This window comes from Mus musculus, chromosome 15 (assembly GCF_000001635.26).
Source record: "Mus musculus strain C57BL/6J chromosome 15, GRCm38.p6 C57BL/6J".
NCBI classification, from domain to species: domain Eukaryota; kingdom Metazoa; phylum Chordata; class Mammalia; order Rodentia; family Muridae; genus Mus; species Mus musculus.
The window spans coordinates 84749107-84768784 of NC_000081.6; the positions used below are offsets into that span (position 1 = coordinate 84749107).

Sequence of the window (19678 nt, forward strand, 5' to 3'; positions counted from 1 at the left end):
CCAGTTCCAGAATGTATAATTGGGATAGATATACTCAGAAATTGGCAGAATTCTCATATTGGTTCCCTGAACTGTAGAGTGAGGGCTATTATGGTTGGAAAGGCCAAATGGAAGCCTTTAGAGTTGCCTCTGCCAAAGAAAATAGTGAATCAAAAACAGTATCGTATTCCTGGAGGAATTGCAGAAATTACTGCCACTATCAAGGACTTGAAAGATGCAGGGGTGGTGGTTCCCACCACATCTCCATTTAACTCTCCTATCTGGCCAGTGCAGAAAACAGATGGATCATGGAGAATGACAGTTGATTACCGAAAACTAAATCAGGTAGTAACTCCAATTGCAGCTGCTGTACCAGATGTAGTTTCCTTACTTGAGCAAATTAACACATCTCCTGGCACCTGGTATGCGGCTATTGATTTGGCAAATGCCTTCTTCTCAGTACCTGTCCATAAGGACCACCAGAAGCAATTTGCTTTCAGTTGGCAAGGCCAACAGTATACCTTCACAGTTTTGCCTCAAGGATATATTAACTCTCCTGCCCTGTGTCATAATTTAGTTAGAAGGGATCTTGATCGTTTGGATCTTCCACAAAATATCACATTGGTGCACTATATTGATGACATTATGCTGATTGGACCAAGTGAGCAGGAAGTAGCAACCACTTTGGACTCATTGGTAACACATATGCGTATCAGAGGATGGGAAATAAATCCAACCAAAATTCAAGGACCATCTACCTCAGTGAAATTCTTAGGAGTCCAGTGGTGTGGGGCATGCAGAGATATTCCTTCTAAGGTGAAAGATAAGTTATTGCACCTGGCCCCTCCTACAACCAAGAAAGAAGCACAACGTTTAGTGGGTCTATTTGGATTCTGGAGACAACACATCCCTCACTTGGGTGTGTTACTTAGGCCTATTTACCAAGTGACTCGGAAAGCTGCTAGCTTTGTGTGGGGCCTGGAACAGGAGAAGGCCCTTCAACAGGTCCAGGCTGCTGTGCAGGCTGCTCTACCACTTGGACCATATGACCCAGCAGACCCGATGGTACTTGAGGTATCTGTGGCTGATAGAGATGCTGTTTGGAGCCTCTGGCAGGCCCCTGTAGGTGAATCACAGAAAAGACCTTTGGGATTTTGGAGCAAAGCTCTACCATCATCTGCAGACAACTATTCTCCCTTTGAAAAACAGCTCTTGGCCTGCTATTGGGCCTTAGTGGAAACTGAACGTTTGACAATAGGACACCAAGTTACTATGCGACCTGAACTACCCATCATGAGCTGGGTACTATCAGACCCTGCAAGTCATAAAGTGGGACGCGCACAGCAGCAGTCTATTATCAAATGGAAGTGGTATATACGTGATCGGGCCAGAGCAGGTCCTGAAGGCACAAGCAAGTTACATGAAGAAGTTGCTCAAATGCCTATGGTTTCTATTCCTGTTACAATGCCATCTGCTGCCAAGCATGCACCTATAGCCTCATGGGGTGTTCCCTATGATCAACTGACCGAAGAGGAGAAGACTAGAGCCTGGTTTACTGATGGCTCTGCACGTTATGCAGGCACCACCCAGAAGTGGACAGCTGCAGCATTACAACCCCTTTCTGGGACAACCTTGAAAGACACAGGTGAAGGGAAATCTTCACAGTGGGCAGAACTTCGGGCAGTACACATGGTATTACAGTTTGTTTGCAAGAAGAAATGGCCAGATGTACGATTATTCACTGACTCATGGGCTGTAGCCAATGGATTGGCTGGATGGTCAGGGACTTGGAAAGATCACAATTGGAAAATTGGTGAGAAAGACATCTGGGGAAGAAGTATGTGGATAGATCTCTCCAAATGGGCAAAGGATGTGAAGATATTTGTGTCCCATGTAAATGCTCACCAAAAGGTGACTTCAGCCGAGGAGGAGTTCAATAATCAAGTGGATAAGATGACCCGTTCTGTGGACAGTCAGCCTCTCTCCCCAGCCATCCCTGTCATTGCTCAATGGGCACATGAACAAAGTGGCCATGGTGGTCGAGATGGAGGTTATGCTTGGGCTCAGCAACATGGGCTTCCACTCACCAAGGCTGACCTGGCTACAGCTGCTGCTGATTGCCAGATCTGCCAACAGCAGAAACCAACACTGAGCCCCAGATATGGCACCATTCCTCGAGGTGACCAGCCAGCAACCTGGTGGCAGGTTGACTACATTGGACCACTTCCTTCGTGGAAAGGACAGCGTTTTGTTCTTACTGGAGTAGATACTTATTCTGGTTATGGATTTGCCTTTCCTGCACGTAATGCCTCTGCTAAAACCACCATTCACGGACTGACAGAATGCCTCATCTATCGTCATGGTATTCCACACAGTATTGCTTCTGACCAAGGAACTCATTTCACAGCCAGAGAAGTACGACAGTGGGCTCACGATCATGGAATTCACTGGTCTTACCACATTCCCCATCATCCTGAAGCAGCTGGGCTGATAGAAAGATGGAATGGCCTTTTGAAGACGCAGTTACAGCGCCAATTAGGTGGTAACAGCTTGGAAGGCTGGGGCAGAGTTCTTCAGAAGGCAGTATATGCTTTGAATCAGCGCTCGATATATGGTACAGTTTCACCCATAGCCAGGATTCATGGGTCCAGGAATCAAGGGGTGGAAAACGGAATAGTTCCACTTACTATCACTCCTAGTGACCCTCTAGGAAAATTTTTGCTTCCTGTCCCCATAACTCTAGGTTCTGCTGGCTTAGAAGTTTTGGCTCCAGAGAGGGGAGTGCTCCTACCAGGAGCTACAACAAACATTTCATTGAACTGGAAGCTCAGACTTCCCCCTGGTCATTTTGGGCTTCTAATGCCCTTAAACCAACAGGCTAAAAAAGGAATAACAGTGTTAGGAGGGGTGATAGATCCAGATTACCATGGGGAAATTGGATTACCTCTTCACAATGGTGGTAAGCAAGATTATGTCTGGAGTGCAGGAGATCCCTTAGGGCGTCTCTTAGTACTACCATGTCCTGTGATTAAAGTCAATGGGAAACTACAACAGCCTAATCCAAGCAGGATGACAAAGGACGCAGACCCATCAGGAATGAAGGTATGGGTCAATCCTCCAGGAAAAGAGCCAAGACCTGCTGAGGTGCTGGCTGAAGGTGAAGGAAATACAGAATGGGTAGTAGAGGAAGGTAGTTATAAATACCAATTAAGGCCACGTAACCAGTTGCAGAAACGAGGATTATAAAGTAATATGAATGCCCATTGTAAATTTACTAATGCGTTTGCGATTGTACGAGGGATAGTTATATCATGTTAGGCGTATTTACAACCTTGTTATTGTTTCATGTGAACATGAGATATTATTTGTGTCAAGTTGACAAGGGGTGGATTGTAGTGGCTATTCCTGGTTGTCAACTTGACAATATTTGGAATGAACTACAATCCGGAATTGGAAGGCTCACCAGTGACCCTTATCTGGAGGCTTGGAGATCCTTATCTGGATCTTGGTTTGAAGATCTTGAGCCATAGTGGCTATGGATTCCAGAAGATTGAATCTCCGAGTTAAGGAACACACCTTTAATCTGGGCTATGCCTTTCATCTGGGATTAAAGGTGTGGTGGAACACACCTTTAATCTGGGCTACACCTTTTGCTGGAGACAATATAAGGACATTGGAAGAAGGGAGTCTAGCTCTTGCTCTTGCTCCTTCGCCTGCTTGCTGCGTGAGACTGAGTAACTGCTAGATCCTTGGACTTCCATTCACAGCTGCGACTGAACAATTGTTGGGAATTGAGCTGCCGACTGTAAGTCATCAATAAATTCCTTTATTATCTAGAGACTATCCATACGTTCTGTGACTCTAGAGAACCCTGACTAATACACATGGGGACTTCTGTCAGCTCTTTCCAAGTCAGGATTCTTTCTCATTGGCTAATGATTTCTCTGCCAGTATCAGGAATTGCTACAAGGGACTGTAAGACCTGCCTCTTCGGGGACCCCTGGGGCATCTTCATTTCCTCTCCATTTAGCCACAAGCATCAGGCACAAACTGCACCCAGCCACATGGTGAGTGGGTGAGCTTTATTCAGGCGGGTAGGGACACTCAGGCGAGGGAACGTATTCAGAGAGGAAGTGACAGCATCCTTCCTGGTCAGCCAGGAGGACTCAGGAAGAGAGGGCACACACATAGTGAGTGGTCACATGGCCCTCAAAACCTTTTGCTGCCTCCTCCTCCTCTTCTGTCATATCCTCCTGACCCTTCCCATTTGTTGATATCTACCTACAGTGGCTCAAAAGTCCACAGCCAAAAGGAACGTTCATGTTGTGCCCTGTGTATAGGTGAGAATGCAGGACAGAGACAAGGGCGGGCATCACATCCTTTCTCCCCACTCCCCTCTGACTTCAGCAGCCCAGCCCACCAAGTCACCAAGTGCATGGAAAACTCCAGTCTTCCTGCATCCCCCACCTCCTACCTATCCTCCTTGAGGGTTCAGTTCTCGAGTCTCCATCACTCAGACGCAGTCACACTGTTGGTATCAGATCCCTCTTCACTGGACAATGAGCGACCCTAAAGGTCATTCAGGTCCCAGAGCCTGCAAATCGGTCACGTTCCACAGCACAGGAGTTATGCCGACAAGATTAAGCTGAGGAGTTGCAAACAGAAGACACTTGGAATGTTCTCCAGGCGAGAGGTGAACAATGGGGTCCTTAGAGTAGCCTTTCCCAGCACTGTAGGGGAAGAAGCTTAAAGGGGCCGTGCTGCTGGCTTCGAGGATGGAAGCAGGAGTCCCACACAAAGGGTCGCAGGCACCTTTAAGAACTAGAAGAATTAAGGGGGCCACAGCCCTGCCCGCCCATGGTCTTCCCCACTGACCTGGACCCCATGGAGGGTATGCTGGTGCCATTTCAAGCTGTTTCTTTTGCTCCGGGTCCCTGACAGCTGCCTGGGGACCACCCATCTATAACCTAGGACCCCAGGACCCCACCAGTACATGTTCTTGAATGTCTGCCTGCATTGATGTGTGTGCTTACGCTACACATTCCTATTCAGTGTGTATGTTCATTTGCATTCACAGAAGCACACACACACACACACACACACACACACATGCACACACTCCATCAGTGGCTCCTGGAAAGTGCTGCGACCTTGCCTCACCTCACCTCAAGTCCCATCCCACACTTCACCTGGCCTATAGTTCAACGTGCCTTCCCCACAGCCCTCATGTTCTATGGAACGTAGCATGCACCACCATGCCTGGTTTGTTCTAGAATATTTTTAACTCTCCTTTGGGGGTTGAATTATCAAGTCACCTTATGTTATACACCAAACCATCTTATGTCTTTCAGCCATGCCTTCTCTACCTCTAAACAGGGGAGGTCAGTGCTCAGAGAGGTCATACAGCTTCCATAGGTCACACAGCTTGTGAAGGACTCTGGACTGGGATCTAAGGACAGAATGAAACCTGAACACAGGATGAAGTGTGTACTCACACACACTTGAACTTGGATCCTGAGCACTGTCCCGACTCTTCCAGCAGCTGTGGGTGTGGCACAAGTCTTGCCCTATGCCTGTGCTGGCATTCCTGACTGAGCTGCTCAAGGCCCTTCCGCCAGTGTAAAAGGCCAGATGGGTCATGTCTACTTACCCTCGCTAATCCTAGGGTCCAGCGGGTGCCTGGCTTAAAAGCAATCGTCAGACAGCTACAGAGAGAAAGGTGGTGTGTGGCTCCTGAGTGGGCAGGTGTGACATGGGAGGTCCCCAGAGTGCTGAAGCAGATGTTACTGTCTAGAAAGTTCCACAGGACAGCTAGGTCCTTAGTAGGCTCAGTGGGCTCTTCCTGTCCATACACACAAAAAAAACCATTAATAGCACTTCATACCCCAGAGGAAACCTTAATGTCCCCAGAGCAGAGGCAAAACTGTCCCCGAGTTGTCTGTTATCTGAACAGATAGGTGAGGATGCCCCATAAGACCTGTCCCAACCCTTTCCTCAGGGCCTAGGGCCTGCATTCTTTCCCCAGATAAGGCTCCCTGGCTCCCTTGCTCATGGCTGGAATCTGGCCCCCAGGTCTGATCCACTCTTGTCCACAAGAGGGAGCCAGTGCACAGGCCTTGACCTCCCTTGGGGTGTGGGAACTGTTTTAGGTTGGACCCGGAATTCTACTCCACTCACAGGGGTGTCCCATCTATCAGATCCCCTGTGGTCTTGTTTTGTTTGAGCAGCGGTAAGTTAGATAATCTTAATTTCATATTATCTACAATGTGGAGCACACATGGGTTGTTTTAACTGCAGCAGAATCTGGCACTGCTGAGCACAGAACTTGCCTTTTCTCATCATTGCAATGTCTACTTACAATGGTTCAAGTTCACAGTCTGTATCAGTGGGACCCAGGCCTTGGCAGATCACCAGCCTTATCCTGGACCCCTGGGAGAGAATAGAAAGGCTGGCAGAGGCCATGTCTCCCCATGGCCTGAAGCATCCCTGGAGAGTCTCCCAAGGTCCCTGCCCTTTGGTCTGTCAGGGAGAGGAGATGGCCCAACACAAAACAATTACTCATCTCGGACCATAGTGACTTCAGACATGCAGGCTCGGCTCACTGGTCCTCTGAGCTGGCACATAGTTATGGTCAGTATCAAAGTCAACCTGGCAGTATGGAGAATCACATGGGAGAGGGGTCTCTGGGCATGTCTGTGAGCAGTTATCCTATTAATTGAAGCGGGAAGACCTGTACCATGTGGGTGGGACCATTCCCCTGGCAGCAGATCCTGGGTTGTATAAAGAGAGAAAGGAACTGAGCAGTGGTATACGTGTGTGCATCGTCTGCTGGCCTGGACATAGATGACCTGCTGCTTCGAGCACCTCCTACGTTGACATCACTGCCATGATGGGAGTGTTGCTTGAACTTTGAGCTGAAATAAGTCCTTTCCCCCTTAAGTTGTCTTTGTGCAGTATGTAAATTCACAACCAGTTCAAAGTAGAGGCATAATTATTTTATGCATGCGAGCCTCTAGGGCCTGTGGCATATTCTGGGTGTCAGTGCATGCTCTGTCTTTTGTTTGTTTGTTTGTTTGTTTGGGGAGGGGGAGGTTCAAGACGAGGTTTGTCTGGGTAACAGCCTGGCTGTCCTGGAACTCTGTAGACCTGGCTGGCCTTGAATTTACAGAGAACCACTTGCCCCTGCTTTCTGAGTGCTGGGATTAGAGACCTGCCCCCTCAACATTTTATTCTCTTGCTTCTCCTTCCTCAGTCACAAGTTTGGGAAAAAAGTCACCTACTGCAGCAACCTGCGTGAGCTCCGAGAACACCTTCAGTGCGACCAGCTGCTCATCCCCCCGGAAGTAGTGCGGTGAGGGCCCGCCCCCGCCCCCGCCCCGCCCCGCCCCTGCCCCGCATGGCTCTGGGGTCCGGTATCCACGTACATACATGAGGGAGAGCAAACCACGAAGGCTGCATACAGTACAAGTACAAACTGATTAAAAACACATCCAGGCACGGGTTTGCCGTTCTGCTTCTGAGCCGGATATGAAAGGGGTTCCCTGGTGTGCTGGTGAGCCGTGTGTGGAATGAAATGTTCTAGGAGTGGCAGGCGCGGGGGATTCGGGAAGACAGCTAGCGGGCGTTTCATTCAGCTCCTGCTGAATGCCCCACTGAGTGTCTGGCAAGCCGGAACGCAGGGTCAATGAGCAGAAACTCCGTGGCTTCAGGCCTGTGCCAGGCAGGCCAGCTCCAGTGAAGCTCCTGAGCCTGGTCTTCACTTCTCTCTGAGGATGCGGCGCCCTGCCCCGGGATGCCTGAAACTTACAGAGGTAGAATATGTGGGTTTCCTATTGATGCGGATGGGGCTTAGTCTCCACATAGCACTTGGAGATGACTTCTATGGCTAAAAGGCTGTCCCCCTGTGAGGTGACACTCTCCTGTTGTGTCCATAGGTATGACGAGAAACTGCAAAACCTGCACAAAGGTCAACCGCCCCCGCCCACCAAGACACCGCCACCTCGGCCGCCTCTGCCCACCCAGCAGTTTGGCGTCAGCCTGCAATAGTAAGTAAAGGAGAGATACTCTGCCCTCCTGAGCAGTGGGACCCCTCTCTGTCCAAAGAGGTTACCCCAGGCCTCTGCCTCCTGCCTACAGGAGAGATAAAGGTTCAAGTCCCCTCTGAGGTGGAGTGGCCGCTGCTCCATGTGTACCTGGGCAGAGGACAAGAGCTTTTCGGCCACCCTTCAGTTCTGGCTCCCTGCTCTTTGGGCCTTTCCTGTCATCTTCCAAGTGAGACATGCTCGAGGGACTTTGATCTTTGGTGGATCTGTCATTTCCTACCTGTTTACCAGGCCAGCTTCATTCACGTGCATCTTGGGCCCCTCCCCCAGAAGCCTTCCCCAGTATCCCATCACAGCATCCCCAGTCCAGGTTCTTATGTGCCCCACCCTCTGGGTCATGAGTTTGTCCCTCTTTGGGTCTCATGCCCTGGTAGTAGACCTGGCCGACATAAATCCAAGGCGATGTTTTATCCTAAAGAAGCTGAAGCGGTCAGGCCACCCACAGCACACTCGGGAAGAGCTGGACACTTCAGTTGCTTTGTGTGAGAGACCCGCACGAGGTTTGATTTTAGGTCCACGAGGAGCTGGGCACCCTGGGAAGAGTTTAAGGGAAATCTGTTGGGGATGTAAGTTTGTCCCTGTGCTTCCTGGGCTACCAGGACAGGATTCCTCTTGTCCTCTTGTAGACGCTGGGATAAGACCCATCCAAATGCTCTCACGGTCTGCAGTGCATGTGTAGAAAACAAAATATGCCCAGTGGATGTCACATCCTAACCTCCCCAGTACCTGTGGCTGCAACTGGCTGGCAGGAAGGATTTTGCAGATGTGAGCAGCGTCTTGAGATGGGAGCTAACTGGGACACTTTGGTGAGCCCAGGGTAGCCCCTTGGGTTATATAAGCAAGAGTCTGTAAAGCTGCAAAAACAAAGAGAATATCCCAGAGCCTCCAGGTCCTCCCCCACCCCACACACACACCTATTCTAGACTGTAAGGTAAATCAGGGTATTGTTTTAAGCTAATTAGTGATGACAGCCATCGGGAAGCATCCTGAGGTGGTGAGGTGGCTGTCACATGCTTCTGTACCTGTCAGCTAGGGAGGTGTGATAAAGCAGTGTTCTCTGAGTGGATGGAGCAGGATGCGTCCCCAGGGGAGCACCTTGGGATATCACAAAGAGGACTGCTGTTCCTCCGAGTATCTCCCTGGATCTCCACTGTCTGATGGAGTTTTCTGTTGTGACGGGCGTGGTCTGCTGGACCAACTCCAGGTTGAGTGAGCACATGGCTACTTCCTGTCTTAACAGCTTCAGTAGCACCTGTGCCTGCTCCTGGGTCACACAGTACCTCCCCACCCAGCCACACGTTCTCAGAGAGAAAAATGCAGTAAATGGTGAAATAGTCCCCCTCCCCCCCAAACTAGAACACAAACTTGCCACTAAAGAGTACTTCCTTTTCATGGGTTATGAAAGTTTGCTGCTGTAACTCCCTGGTGGTCCACACATCATAGATGCTACGCTACCCCAAAGGCAGGGGAGAGCAGGTGCCTGCAGTAACTACAATGCCCTCTAGGGGTCGCTGGTGAGAGCTCATCACTGCGGCACCAGGCCATCAAGAGACAAATTTTCACAATGTTTCTGAGGCCTCTCTGTGGCCTTTCTGCTTCTATGGTTCTACTGCCAATGTCCCTAGTGGTTCTTTCACTCAGAGCTCCTTCTAAAGGCTCCAGCCATACTATCTGATGGCCTGTTGTACCCCGCAGAGCTATCTCTGTCTTCTCAAAAACAAAACAAAACAACAGAAAACACGAGTGCTTGTCACTAAGCCAGAGTACACTATATTCCACCATATACCGTGATGTGCCATGTGTCTGTGAGGCAGAGATATATCTGGGGCTCACTGGCCAGCTGGCCTAACCTAATCAACACCTACTGGGCCAGTGAAAAATGACACCCATCCATAGTCGCACCTCCTGCTTACAAGCATACATATACACACAACCACTTGAAAACGGAAAACAAGGGTAACGTGCAGATTCGTACATTGGGCATGGGCCTGAGCATCGAGATTGGGAACCTGTTGGTGGCTGTCGTCAGTCTTGCAGCTCTACCGTGTAGCTGGGTTTGGGGGAAGACTTGGTTTTTGTTTTATTTTATGCATGTGGGTGTTTTGCCTGTATGTGTGCCTGTGCACCGTGTATGTGCCTGCTTCCCACAGAGGCCAGAAGAGAGCGTCAGATCACCTGTAACCAGGGTTACAGATGGCTCTGAGATGCCATGTAGGTGCTGGGAATGAAACCTGGGTCCTCTACAAGAATAGACCGTGCTTGTAACCGCTGAGCCGTCTCTCCAGCCCCAAAGAGGGGGCTGTTTTTGTCTACCTCAGGCAGGAGAGAATGACAGATGAAGGAGGGGTTCTGTCCAAGTGTAGTCTGCAGATCAGTGCATTGATGGAGTTATTCATGGGAGCATAGGTGACTCAAGCAGCTGCATCACTGAGAAGTCCCACACCCCAGCATTCCTGGAGCCCCCTGTGGGATTTGCAGACAGCTCCAAGAGGCCCTCCTTCCTAGCAGCAGCTCATTGTTTATATAACCTTATACAAGCCTCCTGTGTCTTGTAAGTTTCTGGTGAGTGTAGTGAGCCTTGTGAATTTCCCTCCTCCCTCTCCCCTTTCCTCCCTGCTCCAGGAGGGGATATGTCTTTATGAAGCAAACAGCTACCCAACCAGGACACCCGGGACACCTTCGGTGATTCGAGCCCTTTCAGGATATGTTGACACAGAGTTGTCAGTAGACGGGAGGCTTCCTAGCAATGTGACAATCCCAGAGTTATTTCTGTTCCAGGATCAGTAACTGCTTTTAACAATCAATACATGGAATAAACAGGCAGAGCTGGGGTGCAGCTGGGTGGTAGAGTGCTTGCTTGCCTAGTATGTGCTACCACTGCGGCCACTCCAACACCACACAGGAAAATCCACTTCATTATCTCTTTAGAGAACAGCAAGCAACATCAGATGCCTTTGAGTACATTCCGGGCACGCCACTTTAAGACATAATCTGTGTGATTGCTTCTTTAAATTAATATTTTATGCTGTCTCATTGCCAATGACTATAATAAAATGGCAATAAACGTATTAAATAAAGCACCAGATATGTAATTTGTTTGGACTGTGAATGAATGGAAGACATTAAAATTCATAACCAAAGCCTAGGCGCCAATGTTAATTTGCTGATTTAAGTTCACGACAGAAAGCCATCCCTTGGAATGAGCCGCTTAAGCCAACAGAGGAAGGCGAAGTCAGGGAGTCAGAGGTCTCCTGGCTCAGCCAGGGCTGGGAGGCATTTGCTTAGCATGTGCAAATGCAGCACTGCAGAAATATACAGGCTTGCTTGCCATCCTCAGGGAGAGAGGGAAGAGCGGTGTGAGTCTCCTCTGGGTACCCGTGGAGTCTGGGAAAAAAGGGTGAGGTGGGCCAAACTTTCCAGGTTTGCAAAGTCCAAGCTACTGATTTTACACTTCCCAGTTTCTCTAAGTCGAGGGATCCGAGCCACTGCGTTCCAAACTAACCCTGCCCAAGAGCCTTGCGACCATGGGCCTTGCCACAGAGCATGCAGATTATGTGCCTTCACTAGCCCCCTCCTCCAGGAAGCCTTCCCTGATGGCAGCACACAAATTAGGCTGTGTGAGCCTCCTCCCTCCTGATACCTCCCCACATCCTCTACCTGCCCCTCAGAGTAGGATTTAGTGTCCAAATTCAGGACTGATGTACGTGTGCATCTAGGAACTGTCCAGGCCTGGATTATTGGGTCACTTTCCCCTTTTCTAAGTATGCAGTGCTGTGTGGGTTAAGTTTGTCACACCGGTGGGCAATTGCCACCATTGTCTAATCCCAGAACCACATCTCTGGCCCTTCCTGCCTCACAAGCCCCTCATAGACTCAAGCCCACTTTCTATCTGGAACCACACCATGTGTGACCACTTTGAGCTGTATCTGCCTGGTGTCATTTTGGGGGTCATACCAGATTATGTTCGTTCTCTAGCAATTACTGAATATACCGCTCGTTTCCACCTATTTCCTATTATGTATAACAGTGGTCTGAGAATTCACATGCAAGATTGTGAGTTTCTGGGTTTTCTGTTCCCTTGGGTCTACAGCTAGACGGTGAATCACCTGCTTCCCCGATGCTGGGATTCTAAGCACACACACCTGCCTGTCTTTTTATGCGGTTCTAGGGCTTAAACTCAGGCCTGTGTGCTTGATTGTATAGCAGGCACTTTACCTGTGCACCATCCCTGAAGCCCTCACCATGCTTTGTTGATGTCCTGAGAGTATTTGACCTGCTCCCTTGTGATTGGCCTAGTGGTGGGGAGTGGGCTGCCCTGGACCCTGTTTCTATGCTGTGTGCGCTGGCCTAACTTACTGTGTCCGCAGGCTGTGGTACAAACATTCCTGGAAGCCAGTGTGTTGGATGCAACTGCTCTTTCCAGCAGAGCAATGAGGCACAGCAAGAGGCACATGGGTCACAGGCTCCAACCACACAAGTAGACCTGGAAATTCCCTCTAGTGAGTTCCTTCTGGGAGGAAAGGAAATAGGTAGGAAGTTCCTCCTGCTTTTCCCCTCTCTTGTGCTCAGTTCCCTTCTGTCACATTATGATATGACAGAAGTCCTGGCCAGGAGCCCAGCAGATGTAGGGCCCCCTGCACTTGAATGTTCTGCCTCCAGAGCTATAAGAAAGAACTGTATTTCATTTATAACTGACACTGTGTCAGGGATTTTGTTATAGCGATAGAATAAGAAATAGGCTCTCTACCTCGGTAGAGTTTTAAGACTCTACCATGAAGCCATTTTTGCCCATCCGGAGAGGACTGGCTCCATAGATGCGAGGCTTCACATTTCGGACCCAGTCCTGCTGTCCTGTAACTTCCCAGCCCCCTCGCTGACTCCACATGCCCCGGTTCCATAGACAAGCTGTAGTCTGTACCTTTTGTGCATATGCTTTCAATCCCAGAACCCAGGAGGGCAGAGGCAGGTGCAACTCTGTGAGTTCAAGGCCAGCCTACTCTACATAGTGAGTTTCAGGACAGCCATAGCTATGTAGAGAGACCCTGTCTCCATTAAAAAAAATGTGTGTGTGTGTGTTATATACTATAATATATATCATATAGGCATTATGTGTATATTCATGTGAGTTTGTAGTACCCTTGGGGCCTAGAAAAGGGTGTCAGACCCCCATGTTGTTGGAGTTACAAGTAGCTGTGAGCTGTGAGTTCAGTTAGGAGTTGAACTCGGGTCCTTTGGGTAGGAGAGTGTATACTATTAACTGACGAGTTGCCTCTTAGCCTGATTTTGACCCTGCTTGTACCCACACCAGAAAGTGTGACCTCACGTAAAATGATTTACCTAAGAGCTTCAGTTTGTCCTCTATAAAAATGGGGATGAAATATTATGACTACCAGACTCTCAAAGGCACATGAGGCAGAGCAGTGACCACCAATCTGTTGGCGCTGTCCAGCCGCCTTGGCATCTAGGACCTCCCTGGCTGACTCTGTGGCCAAGGGGCTTTGTGGGTTCCTTCTGTCTCGGGGATTGAACAACCATTTCAGAGGTCTGGCATAGGCTCGGGAGACAATGACTGTCTTGGAGGGCTGGAGAAGCTAGCGCCCTGGGACGGACCCAGACACTCACTGCCTGCAAACAGCCAACCAACCAGCTTCATGGTGGTGGCTTCCCCACCCCACCCCCTCAATCCCCTGTTTGTGCATTCACCACACGCAAGGCATGCAAAAGTAGGAAAAAGCCTTCTCTGACTGATGCCAGGCCCTTCTCCCTGGGGACAGGTAGTGTCTATGAGCAGAGCCTCCCCAGTGCCTTCCGGGCAGATGGCTGGACATTGCTGTCTCCCGGGCTGCTTCTGAGGGTGCCCTTGGCCCTTCAGCTCAGGGGATGGATTTAATGTGCCCTGAGAGCATCTTTACAAAGACCTGCCCCTGCCCTGTACCATTGAGGTGCTCAGGAGGGACATGGTGTGACATTTCTCCATTGCCCTGGGCATACCCGCCCAGGCAGGAAGTGAGTGGGGCCCATCTGCTCTCCTGCCTGGGATAATTGTTATTCTCAGCACTGACTCTGCAAGTCCAGGGAACAAGCCTCTCTCTGGGTCACCAAGTAAGGGCTTGGGACTGTGGGGTGTTACAGAGACTCAGAACTGGGGGAAGGGGGGTGTCCTGAGTCTTAGCAGCGACTTCCAGTCAGGTCCCTGGTTGCTATGAATGCTGACAGATAGAGGCAGAGTGCCACTCCTTAGGTCCACAGACTAGTGGACCAGAGACTTTGGAAAGATTTCTCCCTTAATGGAGCCTGGGTTTTTTTCTCCGCCAACAGAGAGTTCAGGTTGAATGGTCCCAAAGGCTCTGCCCACCCAAAGATCTGCTTTTAAGTAGTAAAGTGTGGGGGAAGCACCCAGCGCATGTGTCTCCAGTGGCTCAGGCTTGTATTGCATGCTGAGCAGGACTCTCCAAGAAGAGAGCCAGCCCGATCTTTTTTTCTGTGTGACCTGAAAGGTCACCACGGCTTGCCGGGTCGACTTGTTTCCCTCTGCCATGGGCCATTTGTGTTCTGCTTGGGGACCCTGCTCAGTCCTGGCACGAGAATGATTTCTATCATTGATACTATTAAGCCTTCCTGCTTAAGAATACGCCTGCATCCCCAGAATTGGGAGAGGGGCTGTCAGTACCCTTACTTTACAAAACTGGGAGACTGAGGCTCAGGAGGCTATGGGACTGGCTGTCAAGAACACAGCTCTGGAGATGGCTGGCACAGGCCATCAGACTCCCTAGAAAGCAGCAGTGCGGCTCCTGCTGCCCTGTTCCTCCCTCTCCAGAGACATCACCTCCTCCCTGACAGCTGGCAACTAGGAAGTTGACACAGGGCAGGCTAGGAAGGGCCCATCCATTCCTGAGCCTCTCCAGAGGCAGGGCCAGCCTCATGGTGACTGTTCAGGGTCCTACATGTGTGTCTTTAGCAGAAAGAAAGATCTCTGTCAAACCACCAAACCATGCACAGAGTCAGGATGCATGGAGACCATTGCTTGTGTGATGTGAGCATTGCGCGTTGAACTGAGCCAAGTGTTTAAGGTCTGCCTGTCCCTAGCATCCCATGACAGCCCGCATGGGGACAGAGTAGGTTTGCTGGCTGCTTAGGGAGTGAGTAACAGGATTACCTTGGAGGACGTTACCTGTGTGCCACCCTGATGATTCCGCAGCCAGGCCTGGAGACGCTTAACAGAAGGGGAAATGGGGGCTCAGGGAGGTCGGTGCGAGGTTTGGCTGGCAGAACCAGGGTCACCACGCACACTCCATTTTGGCTCTGCGCTCAATTGAGCAAGTCTTGTAACCGGTTAGTCTGTACCTCAGTTTCCCCATCCAAGTTCCAGTCAAGTTCAAACATTCATCTCACTTTCATGAAACAGAATAGATGCTTTCTGTATTTATATCTGTCCTTGTTTCCCATCCCAGTGTTGTAATCTACCTTCCTATTCAGGGGACCCTGAAGGTCTTCCCTGCAATTTTGGGCCTGACTTTACAAGCGGCAAGTGTGTATCAGTCAGCTGGGGCTGGCGATGCCGTGTAACAAGTAGTCTCCCTCTCAGCATGTTATAGCAATAGGCATCTTTCCTGGGTTCCGTGAAGTGTGTGGAGCAACTGGGGTTCAGCTTACTTTGTGTATCTTATTATTTTTGACACCCAGGCCAGAGGAGTGGCCTCCACCTAGGACATCTCTTCTCTCTGGGGCATGGGGGTGTGGCTGGAACAAGTATGGTCTAGTCAGGAGGCCATACAAAATGTGTGTATTGTGTCTGCTTATGTCCCACAGCAGGTTGTGTGGGCCAGCAAATGGCCAGCGCACAGAGAGGCAACTCCCCTGCAAGTGAAGGTGACACAGAGACACTTATCCCAAGACACTGTAGCTCTTTCATCTGAGGTCCCAGGCAGCACTAGATACTGAGGATTCAGACTCTGCACGGAGTCCTTCTGTCTGTCTGCTGTTGCTGTGTCTTGGGGCCCATGTCTTTATCATGTACTTTTGCTTTGTTTTATTTTTTTTTTGAGACAGGCTCCCTCTGTGGTCTTGGCTGTCCTGGAATTCACTATGTAGACCAGGATCCACCTGCCTCTGTCTCTCAAGTGTGGGATTAAATTAAATGAGCACCTAGTCTAGTCTCCTGGGTCCATGCTCACAGTTAGATATTCATCTATCTTCTTGGCTGTAATACTTTAGTGTCTGGCAAGCTCCTACTCATCCCTCAAAACCCTGCCATGCAGTAGCCCCCAGTATTCCCCACACCATATTCTGGGTGGAGTTCCGGCACTCTGTTGTCCTTCCAAAGTTTGGACACTCATGGCTGCTTCATGGAGGCTGAAGCTGTCTCTTTCCCCGGAGACTCCTTGATGTTGTATCTTCTCTGGAAAGGGGAATCTGAGAGCCTTCCCCTGGCCATGCCCGCCATCAAGGTCTGGAATGAATAAGCCAGTACATTCTTCTCCCTCAGCCTCAGAGACAAAAATCAAGGTGAACTCATCCCCCCGGTGCTGCGTTGGACGGTGACATATCTGAGAGAAAAAGGTAAGGAGCTGCCTCTAGCCGAGACACTCAAAGGGGCTTTATTTCAGCTCCTGAACATCCCACACATGTGTATGGGTGAATATGCCCTGTGGCTTGGAAGGCAGAAAGAAGCATTGCAGGTGCAAAGGCCCTGTGGTCACCTGGGGTGTGTATACATGGATGTGGGTCTATGGGAAAGCTAGGGAGGAGAGGCAGGGGTTACTAAACGGACTTCAACCTCCAGGCTGCTGCCCAGTGTCCCCATGTGCTGTTCTTGGGTCTGGCTTCCTCTCCTGGCTGTGAAGCCCACAGGGGTCCAACTGGTGATGGATAGAAGAAGAAAGGCTGAGTATTTTCTTCAGGGTCACAAAGCTGCTAGGAGACAGGGGCGACTGGTCACAGGCCTGTGCATTTCTGCACACCCTTCTCAGGAGGGAGCAGGAGGGAGGGACCGGAGTTGGGACATCAGATGACTGGAAAAGCCTGACCTGTCGCCACAGGCAATTGATGCCACAGACAGGGGAGTCACAGAATCGTGGGAAGCCCAGAGCACAGGGATCTGAGATGTTCGGTCTCTTCCTGTAGGACTGCGCACTGAGGGCCTGTTCCGGAGATCGGCCAGCGCCCAGACTGTCCGTCAGGTGCAGCGGCTATATGATCAAGGTGATGCCCCAGGCTCCTACCTTCTGCTAGATTCCCGATTGCCACCCTCCCACCCCCATCCTCAGGTGTAACTCCATACCCTACCTAACCCCAGAAACAGGTCTGGATGGGGCTGCTGCCAGTGCCCTAACCACTGTGCCCAGACTCCAGCCTGCTAGGCCAGGTTGCCCCAGCTCTCATTGCCCATGCGCCTTCTCCTCCAACACCAGGTAGCCACACGGTTCGAACTAACACTGCAAGGTAGGAAAACCAATGTCCAAGGCAGGCCCCACCCTGCAACCGAATTGGGAATATCCCCAAAGTAACACTAAGCAAGCAGCTGCCTAGCTCCCAGGGACACTTGCTCTTTAGCGCTGCTGGAGCCACCCACCCTCTTCCTGTGATTGCATACCCATCGCAGGAAGCCCCGCCCAAACAGTAGCCCCGCCCCCACATGGTCCAGAGCCCTGTGTGCGCAGCCCCAGAGCCAAGGCCCTGACCTTGGAGTTCAAACCCCCATCCGCAGCAAAATCACAGGGAACCATAGCTGACTCCGTGGGCACCCTAAAAGAGGGAAACCATAGCAATAAGAGAGAAGCTGGTGGGGGAAAAGCAACCCCAAATCCAGGTGGCGACCGAGGCACCCCAGGGACACACGACTGTGACCTATACCTCGCCATCGAGTTTTCAAGCCAGTGAGGTGCTAAATCGTCAGGTCATGTCCTGTGTTCAGGGAAGCCCGTGAACTTTGATGATTATGGAGACATGCACCTCCCAGCCGTGATCCTGAAGACATTTCTCCGAGAGCTGCCCCAGCCACTGCTGACCTTCCAAGCCTACGAGCAGATTCTCGGGATCACCAGTATGTATCCGCTTGAACCCTGGCCTCGGCGTGTCCCTGGCTACAGACCCGGGTCAGCCTTGGTCTCGGCTGAGGCAGTGTCCACCCAACCTTGGTCCCTGTGGGTCAGCGGAGGGGAGCATGGGCCCACTTCTCTGTTCATTCAGTGAGGCTGTAGGCTTAGCCATGGTGTCCATGGGGTGGAGGAAGGGAACTCCAGCTTGCCTGGTGGCCCTACCCAGTGCACATGGCTGCATTTCTCCTTCAAGTGAAATGTACCAGCTCTTCCTGAGGGCCCTGTGGAAGACATGAGCTTATTGAAGGCTGTAGTCTCTGCGGAGGCTGGTGAGCCCTCTCCAGGGGAATTTACGAGAGTCATCGCGCCAGTCTGGAGCTGACCATGTCTCAAGTTGTGGCTTTTCCAGTCGATAGTTAGTCATGTGACTTGGGGCAAGTCCTGCGGCTCCTCTGAGCTCACTTCCCTCACATGCATTCTCTGGGGCTCAGTGGATGGAGTGTTCTCCTGGATTCCTTCCCTAGCACTGAATAAAGTAGGCACGGGGCTATGTAGATGTAACTCCACCACTTGGAAGGTAGAGGTAGGAAGTTTAGGCCATCCTTGGCTCAAAACAAGTGACACCATGCTCAGCTGACTGATGACAGAATCAGTGTCGTGACATTTGGCTGCTTTGCCTGCTTCCTGGAGAGGAATTAAAAGGGACCACCATGATAGCCAAGGTGGCCTGCGTCCCTCCCATGTCCTCTCTGTGACCATCATTCTAAGAAGAGGAGCCTGATGCTGTACCATCCACAGCCCAGGGCTGGCAGCCCCTTGTTTCCCTGGAAGTGTGAATCACAGGCAAGTCCTTGACAACTGAGATTGCTAAAGAAGCCAGCTCAGTTCCTGGAGATGACGGCGTTTATTAGAAAGCCCTCAAGCTTTTCTTTTTTTTTTTTTCCATTTTTTATTAGGTATTTAGCTCATTTACATTTCCAATGCTATACCAAAAGTCCCCCATACCCACCCACCCCCAATCCCCTACCCACCCACTCCCCCTTTTTGGCCCTGGCGTTCCCCTGTACTGGGGCATATAAAGTTTGCTTGTCCAATGGGCCTCTCTTTCCAGTGATGGCCGACTAGGCCATCTTTTGATACATATGCAGCTAGAGTCAAGAGCTCCGGGGTACTGGTTAGTTCATAATGTTGTTCCACCTATAGGGTTGCAGATCCCTTTAGCTCCTTGGGTACTTTCTCTAGCTCCTCCATTGGGAGCCCTGTGATCCATCCATTAGCTGACTGTGAGCATCCACTTCTGTGTTTGCTAGGCCCCGGCATAGTCTCACAAGAGACAGCTACATCTGGGTCCTTTCGATAAAATCTTGCTAGTGTATGCAATGGTGTCAGCGTTTGGATGCTGACCTCAAGCTTTTCATAGACGAGGAATCCTGTGTCCTGCCAGCAGCATGCATACAGCCCCAGGGTCTCCTGGTCACTGCACAGGCTTAGTGGGAGGACAGTGATGATGAGTCAGAGGCTGGGGACTGGGGAACAGGATCACATGCATGCTGCACCCAC

General features: G+C 50.6%; 1 protein-coding gene across 9 annotated transcripts in view; it reads left to right on the top strand.

The window, feature by feature from the left end:
• Window positions 1–19678, top strand: part of Arhgap8 (Rho GTPase activating protein 8) — a 52824-nt gene that overhangs the window by 29073 nt on the left and 4073 nt on the right. For 8 of the 9 annotated variants that reach the window (XM_006521468.3, XM_006521470.3, XM_006521469.3 and 5 more), the window contains 5 exons: window positions 7232–7330; window positions 7914–8024; window positions 16567–16640; window positions 17205–17282; window positions 17995–18123. In XM_006521468.3, the coding sequence (XP_006521531.1) occupies window positions 7232–7330; window positions 7914–8024; window positions 16567–16640; window positions 17205–17282; window positions 17995–18123 (491 nt within the window). Of the gene's footprint in view, window positions 1–7231; window positions 7331–7913; window positions 8025–10703; window positions 11155–16566; window positions 16641–17204; window positions 17283–17994; window positions 18124–19678 lie in introns of those variants that run through there. The other variant, XM_017316756.1, reaches the window with a different exon arrangement.